Raw genomic sequence first — 19,142 nt, 5'->3', positions numbered from 1 at the left:
AAGCCACCACAATGAGAGGCCCACGCACCGCAACGAAGAGCAGCCTCTGCTCACCGCAACTAGAGAAAGCCCGCGCACAGCAACAAAGACCCAACGCAGCCAAAAAAATTGTTTTAATTAATTAATTAATTAAAAAAATCAATTTAGAGCTTGCTCTATTATGTGAAGTAGGTAATTAAGACTCTAGAGTTTTGTGCCATAAATTATAGCTATGGTATTTTTAGCTTGAACTTGAACACAGGTCCTCTGACTCCAAATTTAATGTTGTTTCCCCACCTTAACTGCCCCAAGTCAGAAGGTGGCAGCTAGGCCAAAGGAGTAAGTCAGGAGTTCAGTTATTGGAACTGTGGTAAAAATCATCATGAACTGTGGTAAAAATGGTAAAAATCAACATGATTTAACTTGCCCATTTGAGATGGCAAGAATATAGAATAAAGAGTTAAGGAACCTGAGTAAGTCTAGGACATTTAAAGTTTTCTCTGTCATAATAATATTAGTATAGTAATTATAATAAAATCAGCAATAACAGCTCACTTTCATTTAGTATTTTCTATGTGCCAGTCACATGGGTTAGGTCATTTAATTCTCAGAACAACCTAAGACCACTTAGCTTATAAACGTTGAGCCCGGATTTGAAGCCAGATGACACATCCAGAGTCCAAAATTCTCTCTATTGTGCTATACCACCTCCTTAAAACTTACAATACCTTAAAATATATACTATCTTAAGAGATTTCTTTAGACGTCATGAGAAGCTCTATGTGAAGGTGGAACCCAAAGAACCAACTTTTTTTCTCTGAACTTAGAATAGGGCTAAACCTGTAAGTGGTGGTCACTGGTCCTATCAGTGGGGAGAGACAGGAAGTGGGGGAAGAGAATTGGACTCCAAAGATACTCTTTGTGCATTCTTGATTTAACCTATTAGCATTAAATTGGTTAGCTCCAAAGTTCTGTTATTATGCTTAAGATCAAGACCAAAATTCTTAACATGGTGGTTCTTCTCTGCATCTTGAGAACATACTCTGTGCACTAGCAAAGCTGTTCTCAGATGTCATGCAGCCTCCCTACTACATGGCCTTTGCACCTGTTTGTCTACCTGAAACACTTTACCTTTACTTTTCTGACTAATATTTAACTCTTACTCATCTTTCAGTGCCAGGACTTAAAACAGTTTCTGACACATAATAATGCTCAGTAAAAATGGGCTTTCTGTCCTTTCCCTTTCTCCACTCACTCTTCGGTAGGTGTGCAGAGATTCTACAGAAATGAAAATGGCTAATGACGCTAACAGTCATTTTTGTAGTCATCATCTCTTCTGCAGTGACATAGATGGTACTTTATACTTTTCAAAGTACTTTCACATGTGTATCTCATTTGTAAAGTAGGTAAAGCAGGTATTATTACTTCCTCTATTCTACATTTATTAAAAATTTTAATCAAAATAATGTGAGCACCTACTGTGTATCAAATGCTGAATTAGATGCTAGACCTAAAATTACAAATTAAGATTTCTGTTTTGGGCAGCTTTATAATCTAATGGCAATATCATACAATATGATTACTGCTATAATGGACTAAAGTAAAGCCACTGAGAATGGAGCAATTTCTGTTATAGCAGAAAGTCAGAATACGCTTCACAAAGGAGATGTCTTTTAAGCTGTTCTGAAGATTATATATGAGTGGTGGTAGACTGGAAAAGGGAAAAGGGCTCTTAGGCAGAAGAACGCTGTATTCAAATGCACAGAAGAGGGGGAAACTGGAATGTTTGGGAAATGAAAAGAGGAGTAGCAGCATGGCAGCCTAGGAAGTATGGGGTGATGGGAGCAGAATGGAAGGAGGTGAGGTTTTGTAGACAATTGAGAAAGATTATGTGAACTTTTGTGTTTCCTAGTAAACAGCGTATCTGTTTGCCCAGAACTACAGCCTCTGCTTTATCTTTCAGGTGTTCCCTTCCAGCAGGTATAGTTTCTGACAAGAGATGATACTGCTTTCTTTAAATTATTTTTTTCCATGCAGTTGATTCTTATTCTCATTTGATTTCTTAATTAGTGACAGTAATTATCACCTGTGAGTGGGTGGGAATGGTTGAAAAGCCCAATATGGGATTCAGTCTTTTCCACTATGTGTTCACTCATGCACTGTGATTGGCCAGTGGCTGCTGTTTTGCACAAAGAACCTCTCCTTGGGTCTCTCTGTTTCTTTGACTGACTTTGACTCAAAAGTTCTCTGTTAGTTGTCACTGTGTGGGAGGCTTTTTTTGCCTCTGTTGCTATATCCCTGGCACCCTCAGCTAAACTCTTACACATGAAATTATTCCTTCTGTCTATTCCATCTTCTTATGGAAGAGAAGTGTGGTAGGTAGGTAGTGCTGAAGGACTTTCAGGTTATCTTTGTGGAACTGAAAACAGCTATTAACCTATCATGGATCACTTTCAGAGGGCTATAGTTTTTTAGGAATAGGATTTTCCATGCAACTTGTGACATGCCACAAAATGTCTTATGTTGCTTGGAAGTTTCTATACCCATACCATTTTACTTTCTAATTCTTCATTTTTCTAAGTCTTTTATAATGAATAATTTTTTATTTAATAGATCTTTCTTGGAGTATAATTGCTTCGCAATACTGTGTTAGTTCTGTTGGGGATATCTCCGACAGAATATGGGGATATCCCCATATCCCCTCCCTCTTGAGTCTCCCTCCCACCCTCCCTATCCCACCCCTCTAGGTGATCACAAAGCACCGAGCTGATCTCCCTGTGCAATGCTGCTGCTTCCCACTAGCTAACTGTTTTACTTTTGGGAGTGTGTATATGTGGATGTTACACTCACTTCGCCCCAGCTTCTCCCTCCCTCTCCATGTCCTCAAGTCCATTCTCTATCTCTACATCTTTATTCCTGCCCTGCCACCATGTTCATGAGTACCATTTTTTAATTTTTCGATTTCATATATATGCATTAGCATATGGCATTTGTTTTTCTCTTTCTGACTTACTTCACTCTGTATGACAGACTCTAGGTCCATCTACCTCACTACAAATAACTCAATTTCGTTTCTTTTTATGGCTGAATAATATTCCATTGTATATATGTGCCACATCATTATCCATTCATCTGTTGATAGACATTTAGGTTGCTTCCATGTCCTGGCTATTGTAAATAGAGCTGCAATGAACATTATGGTACATGTCTCTTTTTGACTTACGGATTTCTCAGGGTATGCCCAGTAGTGGGATTGCTGGGTCATATGATAGTTCTATTTTTTGGTTTTTTTTGGTTTTATTGTTTTTATTTTTTAACATCTTTATTAGAGTATAATTGCTTTACAATGGTGTGTCAGTGTCTGCTTTATAACAAAGTGCATCAGTTATACATATACATATATCCCCATATCTCTTCTCTCTTGCATCTCCCTCCCTCCCACCCTCCCTATCCCACCCCTCTAGGTGGTCACAAAGCACCGAGCTGATCTCCCTGTGCTATGCAGCTGGTTCCCACTAGCTATCTATTTTACGTTTGGTAGTGTATATATGTCCATGCCACTGTCTCACTTTCTCCCAGCTAACCCTTCCCCCTCCCCATATCCTCAAGTCCATTCTCTAGTAGGTCTGCATCTTTATTCCCGTCTTGCCCCTAGGTTCTTCTGACCATTTTCTTTTTTTTTTCTTTTTTTTTAGATTCCATATATGTATGTGTTAGCATATGGTACTTGTTTTTCTCTTTCTGACTTACTTCACTCTGTATGACAGACTCTAGGTCCATACACCTCACTACAAATAACTGAGTTTTGTTCCTTTTTATGGCTAATATTCCGTTGTATATATGTGCCACATCTTCTTTATCCATTCATCTGTTGATGGACACTTAGGTTGCTTCCGTGTCCTGGCTATTGTAAATAGAGCTGCGATGAACACTGTGGTACATGACTCTTTTTGAATCATGGTTTTCTCAGGGTATATGCCCAGTAGTGGGATTGCTGGGTCATATGGTAGTTCTATTTTTTGTTTTTTAAGGAACCTCCATACTGTTCTCCATAGTGATTGTATCAATTTACATTCCCACCAACAGTGCAGGAGGGTTCCCCTTTCACCACACCCTCTCCAGCATTTACTGTTTCTAGATTTTTTAATAATGGCCATTCTGACCTGTATGAGGTGATACCTCATTGTAGTTTTGATTTGCATTTTTCTAATAATTAGGGATGTTGAGCATATTTTCATGTGCCTCTTGCCATCTGTATGTCTTCTTTGGAGAAATGTCTGCTTAGATCTTCTGCCCATTTTTTACTTGGATTGTTTGTGTTTTTGATACTGAGCTCCACGAGCTGTTTGTATATTTTGGAGATTAATCCTTGGTCCGTTGTTTCATTTGCAAATATTTTCTCCCATTCTGAGGGTTGTCTTTTTCATCTTGTTTATGGTTTCCTTTGCTGTGCAAAAGCTTTGAAGTTTCATTAGGTCCCATTTGTTTATTTTTGTTTTTATTTCCATTAGTCTAGGAGGTGGGTCAAAAAGATCTTGCTGTGTGGTTTATGTCAAAGAGTGTTTTTCCTATGTTTTCCTCTAAGAGTTTTATAGTGTCTGGTCTTACATTTAGGTCTTTAATCTATTTGGAGTTTATTTTTGTGTATGGTCTTAGGGAGTGTTCTAATTTCATTCTTTTACATGTAGCTGTCCAGTTTTCCCAGCACCACTAATTGAAGAGGCTGTCTTTTCTCTACTGTATATTCTTGCCTTCTTTATCAAAAATAAGGTGACCACATGTGCCTGGGTTTATTTCTGGGCTTTTTGTCCTGTAACATTGATATATATTTCTGGTTTTGTGCCAGTACCATACTGTCTTGATTACTGTAGCTTTTTAGTATAGTTTGCAGTTGGGTAGCCTGATTCCTCCAGCTCTGTTTTTCTTTCTCAAGATTGTTTTGGCTATTTGGGATCTTTTGTGTTTCCATAAGAATTGTAAAATTTTTTGTTCTAGTTCCGTGAAGAATGCCATTGGTAGTTTCATAGGGATTGCATTGAATCTGTAGATTGCTTTGGGTGGTGTAGTTATTTTCACAATATTGATTCTTCCAGTCTAAGAATGTGGTATATTTCTCCACCTGTTTATGTCATCTTTGATTTCTTTCATCAGTGTTTTATAGTTTTCTGAGTACAAGTCTTTTATCTTCTTAGGTAGGTTTATTCCTAGGTATTTTATTCTTTTTGTTGTGATGGTAAATGGGATTGTTTCCTTAATTTCTCTTTCTGATTTTTTCGTTGTTAGTGTATAGGAATGCCAGAGATTTCTGTGCATTAATTTTGTGTCTTGCAACCTTACCAAATTCATTGATTAGTTCTAGTAGTTTTCTGGTGGCATCTTTAGGATTTTCTCTGTATAGTATTATGTCATTTGCAAACAGTGACAGTTTTACTTCTTCATTTCCAATTTGTATTCCTTTTATTTCTTTTTCTTCTCTTATTGCCATGGCTACGGCTTCCAAAACTATGTTGAATAAGAGTGGTGAGAATGGACATCCTTGTCTTGTTCCTTATCTTACTGGAAATAGTTTTTCACCATTGAGTATGATGCTTGCTGTGGGTTTGTCATATATGGCCTTTATTATGTTGAGGTAGGTTCCCTCTATGCGCATTTTTTGGAGAGTTTTTATCGTAAATGGTTGTTGAATTTTGTCAGAAGCTTTTTCTGCATCTATTGAGATGATCATATCGTTTTATCCTTCAGTTTGTTTAGATGGTGTATCACATTGTTTGATTTGTGTATACTGAAGACTCCTTGCATCCCTGGGATAAATCCCACTTGATCGTGGTATATGATCCTTTTAATATGTTGTAGGATTCGATTTGCTAGTATTTTGTTGAGGATTTTTGCATCTATGTTCATCAGTCATATTGGTCTATAATTTTCCTTTTTTGTGATACCTTTTTCTGGTTTTGGTATCAGGGTCATGGTGGCTTTGTAGAATGAATTTGGGAGTGTTTCTCCCTCTGCAATTTTTTGGAAGAGTTTGAGAAGGATCAGTGTAGCTGTTCTCTAAATGTTTGATAGAATTCGCCTGTGAAGCCATCTGCTCCTGGACTTTTGTTTGTTGGAAGATTTTTAATTATAGTTTTAATTTAATTACTTGTGATAGGTCTTTTTGTGTTTTTTAATTCTTTGTGGTTCTGTCTTGGAAAATTGTACCTTTCCAAGTATTTGTCCATTTCTTCGTGGTTGTCCATTTTATTGGCATATAGTTGTTTGTAGTAGTCTCTTATCATCCTTTGTATTTCTGTCGTGTCATTTGTGATTTCTCCTTTTTCATTTATAATTTTATTGATTTGCATCCTCTCTATTTTTCTTGATGAGTTTGGCTAATGGTTTATCAATTTTGTTTATCTTCTCAGAGGACCAGCTTTTAGTTTTATTGATCGTTGCTATTGTTTTCCTCATTTCTATTGCATTTATTTCTGCTCTGAAGTTTATGATTTCTTTCCTTCTTCTGACTTTGGGTTTTCCTTGTTCTTCTTTCTCTAGTTGTTTTAAGTGTACAGTTAGATTGTTTATTTGAGATTTTTTCTTGTTTCTTGAGGTGAGATTGAATTGCTATAAACTTCTCTCTTAGAGTTGCTTTTGCTGTGTCCCATAGGTTTTGGGTTGTTGTGTTTTCGTTATTTGTTTCTATGTATTTTTTTTATTTCTTCTTTGTTGTCTTCAGTGATCGCTTGGTTATTTAGTAGCACACTGTTTAGCCTCCATGTATTTGTGTTTTTTACAGGTTTTTTTCCTGTAATTGATTTCCAGTCTCATAGCATTGTGGTCAGAAAAGATGCTTGATATGATTTCACTTTTTAAAAATTTTCTGAGGCTTGATTTGTGACCAGCGTGTGGTCTATCCTGGAGAATGTTCTTTGTGTGCTTGAGAAGAAAGTGTATTCTGCCACTTTTGGGTGGAATGTTCTATAAATATCAATTAAATCTGTCTGGTCTGTTGTGTCATTTAAAGCTTGTGTTTCCTTATTTATCTTCTGTCTGGATGATCTGTCCATTGGTGAAAGTGGGATGTTGTTAAAGTCCCCTACCATTATTGTGTTACTGTCAATTTCTCTTTTCATGGTTGTTAGCATTTTCCTTATGTATTGAGGTGCTCCTATGCTGGGTGCATAAACATTTATAATTGTTACATCTTCTTCTTGGATTGATGCTTTGATCATTATGTAGTATCCCTCATCTCTTGTAACAGTCTTTATTTTAAAGTCTATTTTATCTTATAGGATTATCACTACTCCAGCTTTCTTTTGATTTCCATTTGCATGGAATATCTTCTCTATCCCCTCACTTTCAGTCTGTATGTGTCCCTAGGTCTGAAGTGGTCTCTTGTAGACAGCATATATATGGGTCTTGTTTTTGTATCTGTTCAGCCAGTCTGTGTCTTTTGGTTAGAGCGTTTAAACCATTTACATTCAAGGTTATTATCAATATGTATGTTCCTATTACCATTTTCTTAATTTGGGGGGTTTGTTTTTATGGGTCTTTTTCTTCTGTTGTGTTTCCCTCCTAGAGAAGTTTCTTTAGCATTTGTTGTAAAAGTGGTTTGATGGTGCTGAATTCTCTTAGCTTTTGCTTGTTTGAAAAGCTATTGATTTCTCTGTCAAATCTGAATGACATCCTTGCTGGGTAGTGTAGTCTTTGTTGTAGGTTTTTCTCTTCATCATTTTAAGTATGTCCTGCCACTCCCTTCTGGCCTGCAGAGTTTCTGCTGAAAAATCAGCTGATAACCTTATGGGGTTTCCTTTGTATTGTTATTTTTTGTTTTCCCCTTGCTACTTTTAATATTTTTTCTTTGAATGTAATTTTTGGTAGTTTGATTAATATGTGTCTTGGTGTGTTTCTCCTAGGGTTTATCCTGTCTGGGACTCTCTGCATTTCCTAGACTTGGCTATTTGCTTTCCCATGTTAGGGAAGTTTTCGACTATACTCTCTTCAAATATTTTCTCAGACCCTTTCTTTTACTCTTCTTCTTCTGCGACCCCTATAATTTGAATATTTATGCCTTTAGTGTTGTTCCAGAGGTCTCTGAGATTATCTTCAATTATTTTCCTTCTTTTTTCTTTGTTCTGCTCGTAGGCAGTTATTTCCACGATTTCGTCTTCTAGCTCAGTTATTCGTTCTTCTGCCTCAGTTATTCTGTTATTGATTCCTTCTAGTGTATTTTTCATTTCAGTTATTGTTGTTCATTTCAGTTTGTTCTTTTAGGTTTTCTGGTCTTTGTTAAACATTTCTTGTATTTTCTCGGTACATGCGTCCATTCTATTTCTGAGAGTCTGGATCATCTTTAGTACCATTATTCCTTTTCAGTTAGATTGCCTATTTCCTCTTCATTTATTTGATCTTGTAGGTTTTTACTTTGCTCCTTCATCTGTGACATAGTTTTTTGCCATCTCATTTTTTTTTTTTTTTTTTGGTGAGTTAGATTGTGTTCCTGTCTTACTGGTTGTTTTCCCTGAGTCTTCCAACACTGATGTTTGTGAGCTGTTGGGTAAAACTGGGTATTGGGGCTGAGATGAGGACCTCTGGCAGACCTCACTCTGATGAATATTCCCTGGGGTCTGAGGTTCTCTGTTAGTCCAATGGTTCACACTCGGAGCTCCCATCCAGGAGCTTCAGCCCAAACCCAGGGCCCATGAACCAAGGTCCCACAAGCTGCGAAGGGCAGAAAAAAACAAAGTGGGGGAACAATAACAAAGTAAAAAATAAAATTAGAGTAGGATACTAACAGATATGTTAGAAAGAGTATAAAATAAAAATATACTTGAAACAACAACCAGAAGGTAAAACAGAACCAGAGTAGTAAAAAAAAAAGAGGAAAAACAAAGAAAAAAAAAGGTGGAAAAGACATTGGCTATGGATGTTGGAGGACAGGGCCTATGCTTGGGATCCACAAGGCTTGAAAAGGTCCTGTGGGGGGGTGGGGCTGGGGCTTAGGCTCTACAGAACATAAGGGGCCCAGGCGTGCCTCCTGCCTCTGGTGTCAGAGGGCAGGGGACCCCATCTGCAATCCCAGCAGGCTTCCTGGGTTCCAGTGGGTGGGGTGCTCTCCCTCTGCTCCTCCCCTGCTCTTCTGGTCCTGGAGGGCACCTCCTGCTTGCCTTTCCTGCTCTCCCTGCTCCCCGAGGACCCATGTGGCCTGGACCTCCTGTTCTCCCTGGCCTCCCTCCTATGCCCCCAGGAGCAATGAGGCCCACAGGAGGCCTCTGAGGGCATAGGACCTGGCCTTTGAGAGCTGGTCAGACTTCCCCAGCCGATTGGGAAGGGGAAACGCTGTGCATGCTCCCTCCTGATCTGAGCCCCCAAGGGTTCCTCCAGGCATGGGAACCCCTCCCCATTCTCCAGCCAACCCTAGAGGCACTGTTCCTTTCCAGCCTCCACTTCTACTGCCCCCCCTCAGTCCCGCCACATCCTACTGGTTCGCTTTGGGGTTCCACCAATCTCCTTGGACATCAGGGTTCCACCACCAGCGTCTGGCAGGTGCCCCTACTTGTGGGGAGACACAACCTCTGTGACTTCCCACACGACCATCTCACTCCGCCCTGAATATGTTTTTTGATACCTTCTGAAACTTACTATTTTGTGACTTTTCTTTCAGAGTCACTAAAAGTAAAATAGCATATTGTGCATACAAAGTACATTCATCTGAACATGCCAGACTATGCCACAGTAATATATTTACTGAAACAAAAAATTTAGGATATTGTGTATAGAAAAACAGGACAATAAAGAAACATTGGTTTGTTTTTAATGATATTCCTTTCCATTCCTTACATGAATTGTTGCTGTATAATTTCCACACAGAGATGTTTACTGTATTTTTTTAACATCTTTATTGAGTATAATTGGTTTACATGTTATGTTAGTTTCTGCTGTATAACAAAGTGAATCAGCTATGTGTATACATATATCCGCATATTCCCATATCTCCCACCCTGCCTATGCAACCCTCTAGGTGGTCAGAGAGCACCTAGCTGATCTCCCTGTGCTATGCGGCTGCTTCCCACTAGGTATCTGATTTACATTTGGTAATATGTATATGTCAGTGCTACTCTCACTTTGTCGCAGCTTACCCTTCCCCCTCCCTGTGTCCTCAAGTCCTTCTCTACATCTGCATCTTTATTTCTGTCCTGCCCCGAGGTCCGTCAGAACTAATTTTTTTTTACATTCCATATATATGTGTTAACATACTGTATTCGTTTTTTCTCTTTCTGCCTTACTTCACTCTGTATGACAGATTCTAGGTCCATCCCATCTCTACAAGATGACGTAATTTCGTTCCTTTATATGGCTGAGTAATATTCCCTTGTAGGCACGTACCACATCTTTATCCATTCATCTGTCGCTGGACATTTAGGTTGTTTCCATGTCCTGGCTACTGTAAACAGTGCTGCAGTGAACATTGGGGTGCAATTTGTCCTTTTGAATTATGGTTTTTTCAGGGTATATGCCCAGTAGTGGAATTGCTGGGTCATATGGTAGTTCTAGTTTGCAATTTTTTAAGGAACCTTCATACTGTTCTCCATAGAGGCTGTATCAATTTACATTCCCACCAACAGTGCAAGAGGGTTCCCTTTTCTCCACACCCTCTCCAGCATTTACTGTTTGTAGATTTTTTGATGATGGCCATTCTGACCAGTGTGAGGTGATACCTCATTGTGGTTTATATTTGCATTTCTCTAATGGTTAGTGACGTTGAGCATCCTTCATGTGTTTTTTGGCCATCTCTATGTCTTCTTTGGAGAAATGTCTATTTAGGTCTTATGACCATATTTGGATTGGTTTGTTTGTTTTTTGATATTGGTCTGTATGAGCTGCTTGTATATTTTGGAGATTAATCCTTTGCAGTTGCTTCATTTGAAAATATTTTCTCCCATTCTGAGGGTTGTCTTTTGGTCTTGTTTATGATTTCCTTTGCTGGCAAAAACTTTTGAGTTTCATTAGGTCCCATTTGTTTATTTTTGTTTTTATTTCCATTTCTCTAGGAGGTGGGTCAGAAAGGATCTTGTTGTGATTTATGTCATAGAGTGCTCTGCCTATGTTTTCCTCTAAGAGTTTTATAGTTTCTGGCCTTACATTTAGGTCTTTAATCCATTTTGAGTTTATTTTTGTGTATGGTGTTAGGAAGTGTTCTAATTTCATTCTTTTGCATGTAGCTGTCCAGTTTTCCCAGCACCACTTATTGAAGAGGCTGTCTTTCTCCATTGTATATTCTTGCCTCCTTTATCAAAGATAAAGTGACAGTATGTGCCATGGGTTTATCTCTGGGCTTTCTATCGTGTTCCATTGATCTATATTTGTTTTTGTGCCAATACCCGTACTGTCTCGATTACTGTAAATTTGTAATATAGTCTGAAGTTGGGAGCCTGATTCCTCCAGCTCCGTTTTTCTTTCTCAAGTTACTTTGGCTCTTCAGGATCTTGTGTGTTTCCATACAAATTGTGAAATTTTGGTTCTAGCTCTGTGAAAAATGCCACTGGTAGTTTGATAGGGATTGCATTGAATCTGTAGATTGCTTTAGATAGTATAGTCATTTTCCAATATGATTCTTCCAATCCAAGAACGTGGTATATCTCTCCATCTGTTGTCTCGTCTTTAATTTCTTTCATCAGTGTTTTATAGTTTTCTGCATATAGGTCTTCTGTCTCCTTATGTAGGTTTTATACTAGGTATTTTATTCTTTTTCTTGCAGTGGTAAATGGGAGTGTTTCCTTATTTCTCTTTCAGATTTTTTATCATTACTGTATAGGGATTCAAGAGATTTCTGTGCATTAATTTTGTATCCTGCTACTTTACCAAATTCATTGATTAGCTCTAGTAGTCTTCTGGTAGCATCTCTAGGATTTTCTATGTACAGTATCATGTCATCTGCAAAAAAGTGACAGTTTTACTTCTTATTTCCATTATGATTCTTTTTATTTCATTTTCTTCTCTTGATTGCTGTGGCTAAAACTTCCAAAACTATGTTGAATAATAGTGGTGAGAGTGGGAAACCTCGTCTTGTTCCTGATTTTAGAGGAATGGTTTCAGTTTTTCACTATTGAGAATGATGTTGGCTGTGGGTTTGTCATATATGGCCTTTATTATGTTGAGGTAGCTTCCCTCTGTGCTTACTTTCTGGAGAGTTTTATCATAAATTGGTGTTGAATTTTGTCAAAAGCTTTTTTCTGCATCTATTGAGATGATTTTATGGTTTTTCCTCCTTCAACTTGTTAAATTTTCTCCTTCAATTTGTTAATTAATGGTGTATCACATTGATTGATTAGCATATACTGAAGAATCCTTGCATTCCTGGGATAAACCCCACTTGATCATGGTGTATGATCCTTTAATGTGCTGTTGGATTATGTTTTGCTAGTATTTTGTTGAGGATTTTTGCATCTATGTTTCATCAGTGGTATTAGCCTGTAGTTTTCTTTTCTTGTGACATCTTATCTGATTTTGGAATCAGGGGTGCTGGTGGCCTCGTAGAATGAGTTTGGGGAGTGTTCCTCACTCTGCTATATTTTAGAATACTTTGAGAATGATAGGTGATAACTCTTCTCTGAGTGTTTGATAGATTCCCCTGTGAATCTGTCTTGTCCTGGGCTTTTGTTTTGTTGGAAGATTTTAGTCATAGTCTCAATTACAGTCCTTGAGATTGATCTGTTTATATTTTCTATTTCTTCCTGGTTCAGTCCTTGGAAGGGTGTGCTTTTCTAAGAATTTGTGCATTTCTTCCAGGTTGTCCATTTTATTGGCATAGAGTTGATTGTAGTAATCTTTCATGATCCTTGTATTTCTGCAGAGTCAGGTTCTTTCTTTTTCATTTTCTAATTCTATTGCTTGATGTGCTCTCCCTTTCTGGCTAGTGGCTTATCAATTTTGTTTATCTTCCCAGATATCCAGCTTTTAGGCTTATTGACTTTGCTATTGTTTCCTTCATTTCTTTTTCAATTTATTTCTGCTCTTTATGATTTCTTTCCTTCTACTGACTTTGGGTTTTCTTTGTCTTCTTTCTCTAGTTGCTTTAGTGTAAGGTGAGGTTGTTTATTTGAGATGTTTCTTGTTTCCTGAGGTAGGATTGTATAGCTCTAAACTTCCCTCTTAGAACTGCTTTTGCTGCATCCCATAGGTTTTGGGTCATCATGTTTTCATTGCCATTCTGTCTCTAGGTATTTTTTGATATCCTCTTTGATTTCTTCAGTGATGTCTTGGCTATTTAGTAGTGTATTGTTTAGCCTCAATGGGTTGTATTATTTACAGTTTTTTCCTGTAATTGTGTTGTTGTAGGGAAAAGATACTTGATACAATTTCAATTTTCTTAATGTACCAAGGCTCATTTGGTGACCCAACATATGATCTATCCTGGAGAATGTTCCTTGCGCACTTGAGAAGAAAGTGTATTCTGTTGTTTTTGGTGGAATGTCCTATAAATATCAGTTAAGTCCATCTGGTCTACTGTATCATTTAAAGCTTGTGTTTCCTTATTTATTTTCATTTTGGGTGATCTGTCCATTTGTGGAAGTGGGGTGTTAAAGTCCCCTTCTATTACAGTGTTACTGTCAATTTCCCCTTTTAGGGCTGTTAGCATTTGCCTTATGTATTGAGGTGCTCCTATGTTGGGTGCCTAAGTATTCAAAATTGATATACCTTCTTCTTGGACTGATTGCTTGATAATTATGTCATATCCTTCTTTGTTCTTTATAACAGTCTTTATTTTAAAGTATATTTTTTCTGATATGAGTATTGCTACTCCAGCTTTCTTTTGATTTCCATTTGCATGGAATATCTTTTTCCATCCCCTCACTTTTAATCTGTATGTGTCCCTAGGTCTCAAGTCGGTCTCTTGTAGATAGCATATATATGGGTCTTGTTTTTGTATCCATTCAGCCAGTCAGTGTGTTTTGTTGGAGCAATTAAACCATTTACATTTAAGGTAATTATCGATATGTATGTTTTTATTACCATTTTCTTAATTGTTTTGTTTTTGTTTGTCTTTTCCTTCTCTTGTGTTTACCACCTAGAGAAGTTCCTTTAGCATTTGTTGTAAAACTGGTTTGGTGGTGCTCTTAACTTTTGCTTGTTTGTAAAGATTTTAATTTCTTCATCGAATCGGAATGAGATCCTTGCTGGGTAGAGTAACCTTGGCTGTAGGTTTTTCCCTTTCGTCACTTTAAATATGTCCTGCCACTCCCTGCTGGCTTGCAGAGTCTCTGCTGAAAGTTCAGCTGTTAACCTTATGGGAATTCCCTTGTATATTTTTTTTTGGCTTGTCCCTTGTTGCTTTTAATATCTTTTCTTTGTATTTAATTTTTGATAGTTTGATTAATGTGTGTGTTGGCATGTTTCTCCTTGGATTTCTCCTGTATGTGACTCTCTGCGCTTCCTGGACTTGATCGACTATTTCCTTTCCCCTGTTAAGGAGGTTTGCAAGTATACTCTCCTCAAATATTTTCTCAGACCTTTCTTTTTCTCTTCTTCTTCTGTGAACCCTATAATTTGAATGTTGGTGCATATAATGTTGTCCCAAAGGTCTCTGAGACTGTCCTCAATTCTTTTCATTCTTTTTTCTTTATTCTGCTCTGCGGTAGTTATGTCCACAATTTTATCTTCCAGGTCACTTATCTGGTCTTCTGCCTCAGTTATTCTGCTATTGATTCCTTCTAGAGAATTTTTAATTTCATTTATTTTGTTGTTCATCATTCTTTGTTTGCTCTTTAATTCTTCTAAGTCCTTGTTAAACGCTTTTTGTATTTTCTCCATTCTACTTCCAAGATTTTGGATCATCTTTACTTTCATTACTCTGAATTCTTTTTCCAGTAGACTGCCTATTTCCTCTTCATTTGTTTGGTCTGGTGGGTTTTTACTTTGCTCCTTCATCTGCTGCATATGTCTCTTCTCATTTTGTTCAACTTACTGTATTGGGCATTTCCTTTTCACAGGCTGCAGGTTCTAGTTCCTGTTGTTTTTGGTGTCTGACCCCTAGTTGTGAGGTTGGTTCAGTGGTTTGTGTAGGCTTCCTGGCGGAGGGGACTGGTCCCTGTGTTCTGGTGGGTGGGGCTGGATCTTGTTCTTCTGGTGGGCAGGGCCACATCCAGTGGTGAATTTTGGGGTATCTGTGGACTTAGTATGACTTTAGGTGGCCTCTCTGCTAGTAGGTGGGGTTGTGTTCCAGTCCTGCTGGTTGTTTGGCATGGTGCATCCAGCACTGGAGCTTGCTGGCCGTTGGTTGGAGCTGAGTCTTAGTGTTTAGACAGAGATCTCTGGGTGAGCTCTCACCGAATGATATTACTTGGGGCCAGGAGGTCTCTGGTGGTCCGGTGTCCTGGACTCAGTTCTCCCACCGTGGAGGCTCAGACCTGACACCTGGCTGGAGCACCAAGACCCTGCCACCCGGCTGGAGCACCAAGACCCTGCCACCCACATGGGTCAGAAGAAAAGGAAGAAAAAAGAAGGAAAAAAGAAGAAAAATGCACGAACAATAGAACCCCAAACCAAATGGTAAAAGCAAAACTAAACAGACAAAATCACACAAATAAACATATACACACACTCATAAGAAGAAAACAAACAACAACAACAAAAAAACGAACAGTCAGAACCCTAGGACAAATGGTAAAAGCAAATCTAAATAGACAAAATCATACAAAGAAACATACCACACTATAGACCAGGGCTTCAGAATATTTGGTCGTTTTCCAAACTACTCTCTGGTCCTCTGCGAAAGGACTTCAAGGTCATTTTGCTTAGACTTTGATTCTCAGCCTGCAATGGAATCATGTGGGAATCTTGAACCGATGCTGGGCCTCACTGGGGAGGAATCAAATCAGAAAATCTGGGATAAGGCCCGGCATGAAACTGCTTTAAAGCTTCCTGCCCGACTCCACCAGTCTCCGCACGCGAGAACCCTGTATTTTTTTAAACTATCATAAGTTTTAAAGCTATGAACTTTGAATAAACTAGCCACTGTAATTATAAGAATAATTATTTCCTATTGATAGAATTTGTCAATGATGTATTAATACTGCATATCTGTTCATTAAGTTGGAAAGTATTACTCTGCCTCTCACAGTCTCATGTATTTCAGGCTTACACATGTTGGAAATATATAGTAGTTATATTTCACAGTCTTTAAGACTCACCCCAAAGTAAAGATGTCATATTTTCTGTTCTGAAATTTGTAGTTATATAAATGTGGACTATTAGAAATGGGCCATTATGTCAGGATGTAGACCTCTGGAAATCACTATTTTAAATTTATTTTTGAAGTTGATTACTTCCTCCAGTGTTCATTCCATAGTTTATTTCAAAACTATTATGTGCCAGTTATTATGTTGGGTCAGAGATATAAAAAAAATGAATAAAACATGCTTCTGCTCTCACATAATGCACAGATTAGGAAAACAGAAAAAAGAAAACAAAAAACCAAAAACAGGGCAGTATTCTCAGTACTGTAAGAAGGAGGACATTCCAGCAGTGGTAACTGTATCTTCAAACGGTTGGAGCATGTGGTAAGGGAGAGCATGTTCAGAGGCTAGAACACAGCCCATTGTGTCTAGAATGTTGGGTTTGGAGGAGGAGGAAGAAGTCAAAGGAGAGTAGGGGTGAATGGAAGGACATGAGACTGAAAGGGTTGATGGAAAACTAGTAGTAAGGGCCTGGGCTGCTATCCTAAAAAGTTTGGATTACAACTAGAAAGGGCAACATTTTCATCATTGCTGCAAATACACCTTTCAAAGTTCTTAACATTTGGAAAGCAAGAAATGGAGGTTTAAAGCAACTCAGTATTTGAAGATGAAGGATGATACGTTAGCCAGGCACAGAGAGGTTGCAAGAGAAAGAAGGAAAGTGAAGGCATCAATAACACAAAAATTTAGTGGGCTCCAAACAATCAAGAGATTTCCACTATTTTTTAAAATTTTACTTTCAAAAACCCTTATAAGTTGTCCTTTACATTCTAAGATGACATATTACAGAAGTTTTTCTAGGTCTGTTGCTTGCAGGAGATGATAGTGGTAGTTAATGTTTTTGAGTAATCTTGCTTTGGAGCATTAAATTGAAAACCTTGACATTGGTGTCTATGTCTCTTTCATGTTTGTTTCCTCAACACTACCATACAACACTACAATGTTTGATACATATTATGCTCAATAAATATTAAATGATGAATGAATGAGAGAAACCCAGAAGAGCAGAGCCTTTTGTTTACTACTCATTTCCCTAAAATTATGGTAATTTTTATTGTCTGCAAGTTGTAAATCATGAAATAAAATCATTGGAATGCCTGACACATAGTAACTGCCCAATAAATGTTTGCTGAATAAACGGGTGAAAGAAAAATCTAAGACAAGCAAATGAAGTATTTATTGAATACTTCCTGGGAACATGACACTAAAGTATTTCCCCTATCATCAAGATATTATCTCTCTGGAGAAATACTTCAAAATGAATGCTGTGGGTAGTAAGTATTATAGGAGCTCAAGGAAGGGAAGGAGGCTCATGGACAAGATCCGTATGAGTAGGCTTCAGGAAACAGGATAGACCTCATTAAAATTTGCATGATTGGTATGATTTATAAATGTGAGAAGGAAAAGAAGTAGTTGAAGAATAAGGCATGTGTGGGAGCTTAGTCAGATGAACCATTCTGGGTTAATTAAGTTTACCATGTTCTCTTTTAAATTCTAGTTGGGTGCTCAAGGATGCCTTTCTTTCTTATTGCTTTTCAGGGCAGTGTTGGCCCTATGGGATCAGTTGGACTTTCTGGAATCCCTGGCCCAATGGTACGTTTCTATTTTTATAATGGATATTTCACTTTGATTTTTCTATGGTGTCACAAAGTATCACTTTCTTTTTTAGGGTCTTTCGGGGAATAAGGGCCTACCTGGAATCAAAGGTGATAAGGTGATTTAAATATTTACATTGTCATAGAGATGATTTCTTATCACGTTTTCTTTTGAATCCACACAACTTATAAAATACTTGTTTTAAAAAATATGGGATCTAATCTCTACTATCAATTATATAATTTTTCTCAGAAGTAGGAAAAATAGAGAAATTACTCTTGTATAACTAGTATTTGCTTTCTTATAATATTACCACATTTGCATTGCTTAAGTGTCTTCACGTGAAATTGTGCTCTCCAGGGTGAACAAGGCATTGTGGGAGAGCCAGGAGAACCAGGGTATCCTGGAGACAAGGTAACGTTTTTACCGTTAATTTTATATAAATACAACAAAAGCCAGTGAAAATGTATAAATTCTTTAAAAAGAAAGGAGTACTCATTATTTTAATCATTGATTATATGTTTTCTAGGATATGGTATCAATATGGTTTTACAAGTCTTGTTTAAAACAGTTTTCTCAATTATTTTAGAATAATTCCATGAATTTTTTTAGTAATTTGTAAATAGAGGTGTATCTGCCTTCTGTCGTATAATAGTTTTTCTCTTCACTGTACTGTTCTTTTCTTTTAGGGCGCTAGGGGTTTTCCTGGACCACCAGGGATGAGAGGAAAGCCAGGACCTTCAGTAGGTTTGAACTTTTGGTTTGCTCTTTCTGGTTCATGGAGTACACACACTATGGCATGAGTCTGGATACCTGTTGTTGTTTGTGGAATGTAAGAAGTAGGATGTAAGACTACCAGTATGGCGTTTTCTCTCCACTTTTAGAATATAGCTAATCCTTGAAGTTTTTAGCTCACATTGCATAGATTATTGGATCTCACCCTCCTCACCCCACCCCATCCCAGGCCAAAGCCAAATTTCTGTGAGCCTTAAAGATCTTGGTTGATCTATTATAGACAGTATTTAAACTAAGCAGTAGATTTTAAGTCAGAAAATATAAGGCACCTCAAATAATATTTTAATTTATCCAGATGTCTGTTTCATTAAGGAAACATTCGGAAGAAAAAATAGCATTGTCACACTCTTATGGGCCCAAATATTCTAGTTCCTTGTCTTTTTTTAACCTTTGACCATCAATTAATTGAAATAAAAGGATACCATGTATTGTAGTTAACTTGAAGCCTAAGAAGCTATAAAACTAAAGTTACTGGATAATTAAAAACATTTAAATGAAAAATGGTTAAAACATGAGTTAAAGGTATTTATCTGCATATTAAAAATCATAATAATTATT

At 37.6% G+C, this 19,142-nt stretch overlaps 1 protein-coding gene across 1 annotated transcript in view; it reads left to right on the top strand.

The window, feature by feature from the left end:
* COL24A1 (collagen type XXIV alpha 1 chain) overlaps window positions 1-19,142 on the top strand; it is a 368,814-nt gene that overhangs the window by 81,759 nt on the left and 267,913 nt on the right. Inside the window, exons 14-17 of the mRNA XM_032642687.1 lie at window positions 17,733-17,786; window positions 17,863-17,907; window positions 18,150-18,203; window positions 18,479-18,532. Coding sequence (XP_032498578.1) covers window positions 17,733-17,786; window positions 17,863-17,907; window positions 18,150-18,203; window positions 18,479-18,532 — 207 coding nt within the window. The remainder of the gene's footprint in view (window positions 1-17,732; window positions 17,787-17,862; window positions 17,908-18,149; window positions 18,204-18,478; window positions 18,533-19,142) is intronic.

Source organism: Phocoena sinus, chromosome 1, assembly GCF_008692025.1.
Source record: "Phocoena sinus isolate mPhoSin1 chromosome 1, mPhoSin1.pri, whole genome shotgun sequence".
NCBI lineage: Eukaryota > Metazoa > Chordata > Mammalia > Artiodactyla > Phocoenidae > Phocoena > Phocoena sinus.
Note: the sequence above shows the minus strand (reverse complement) of the source record. Positions and strands in the feature narration are given on the sequence as shown.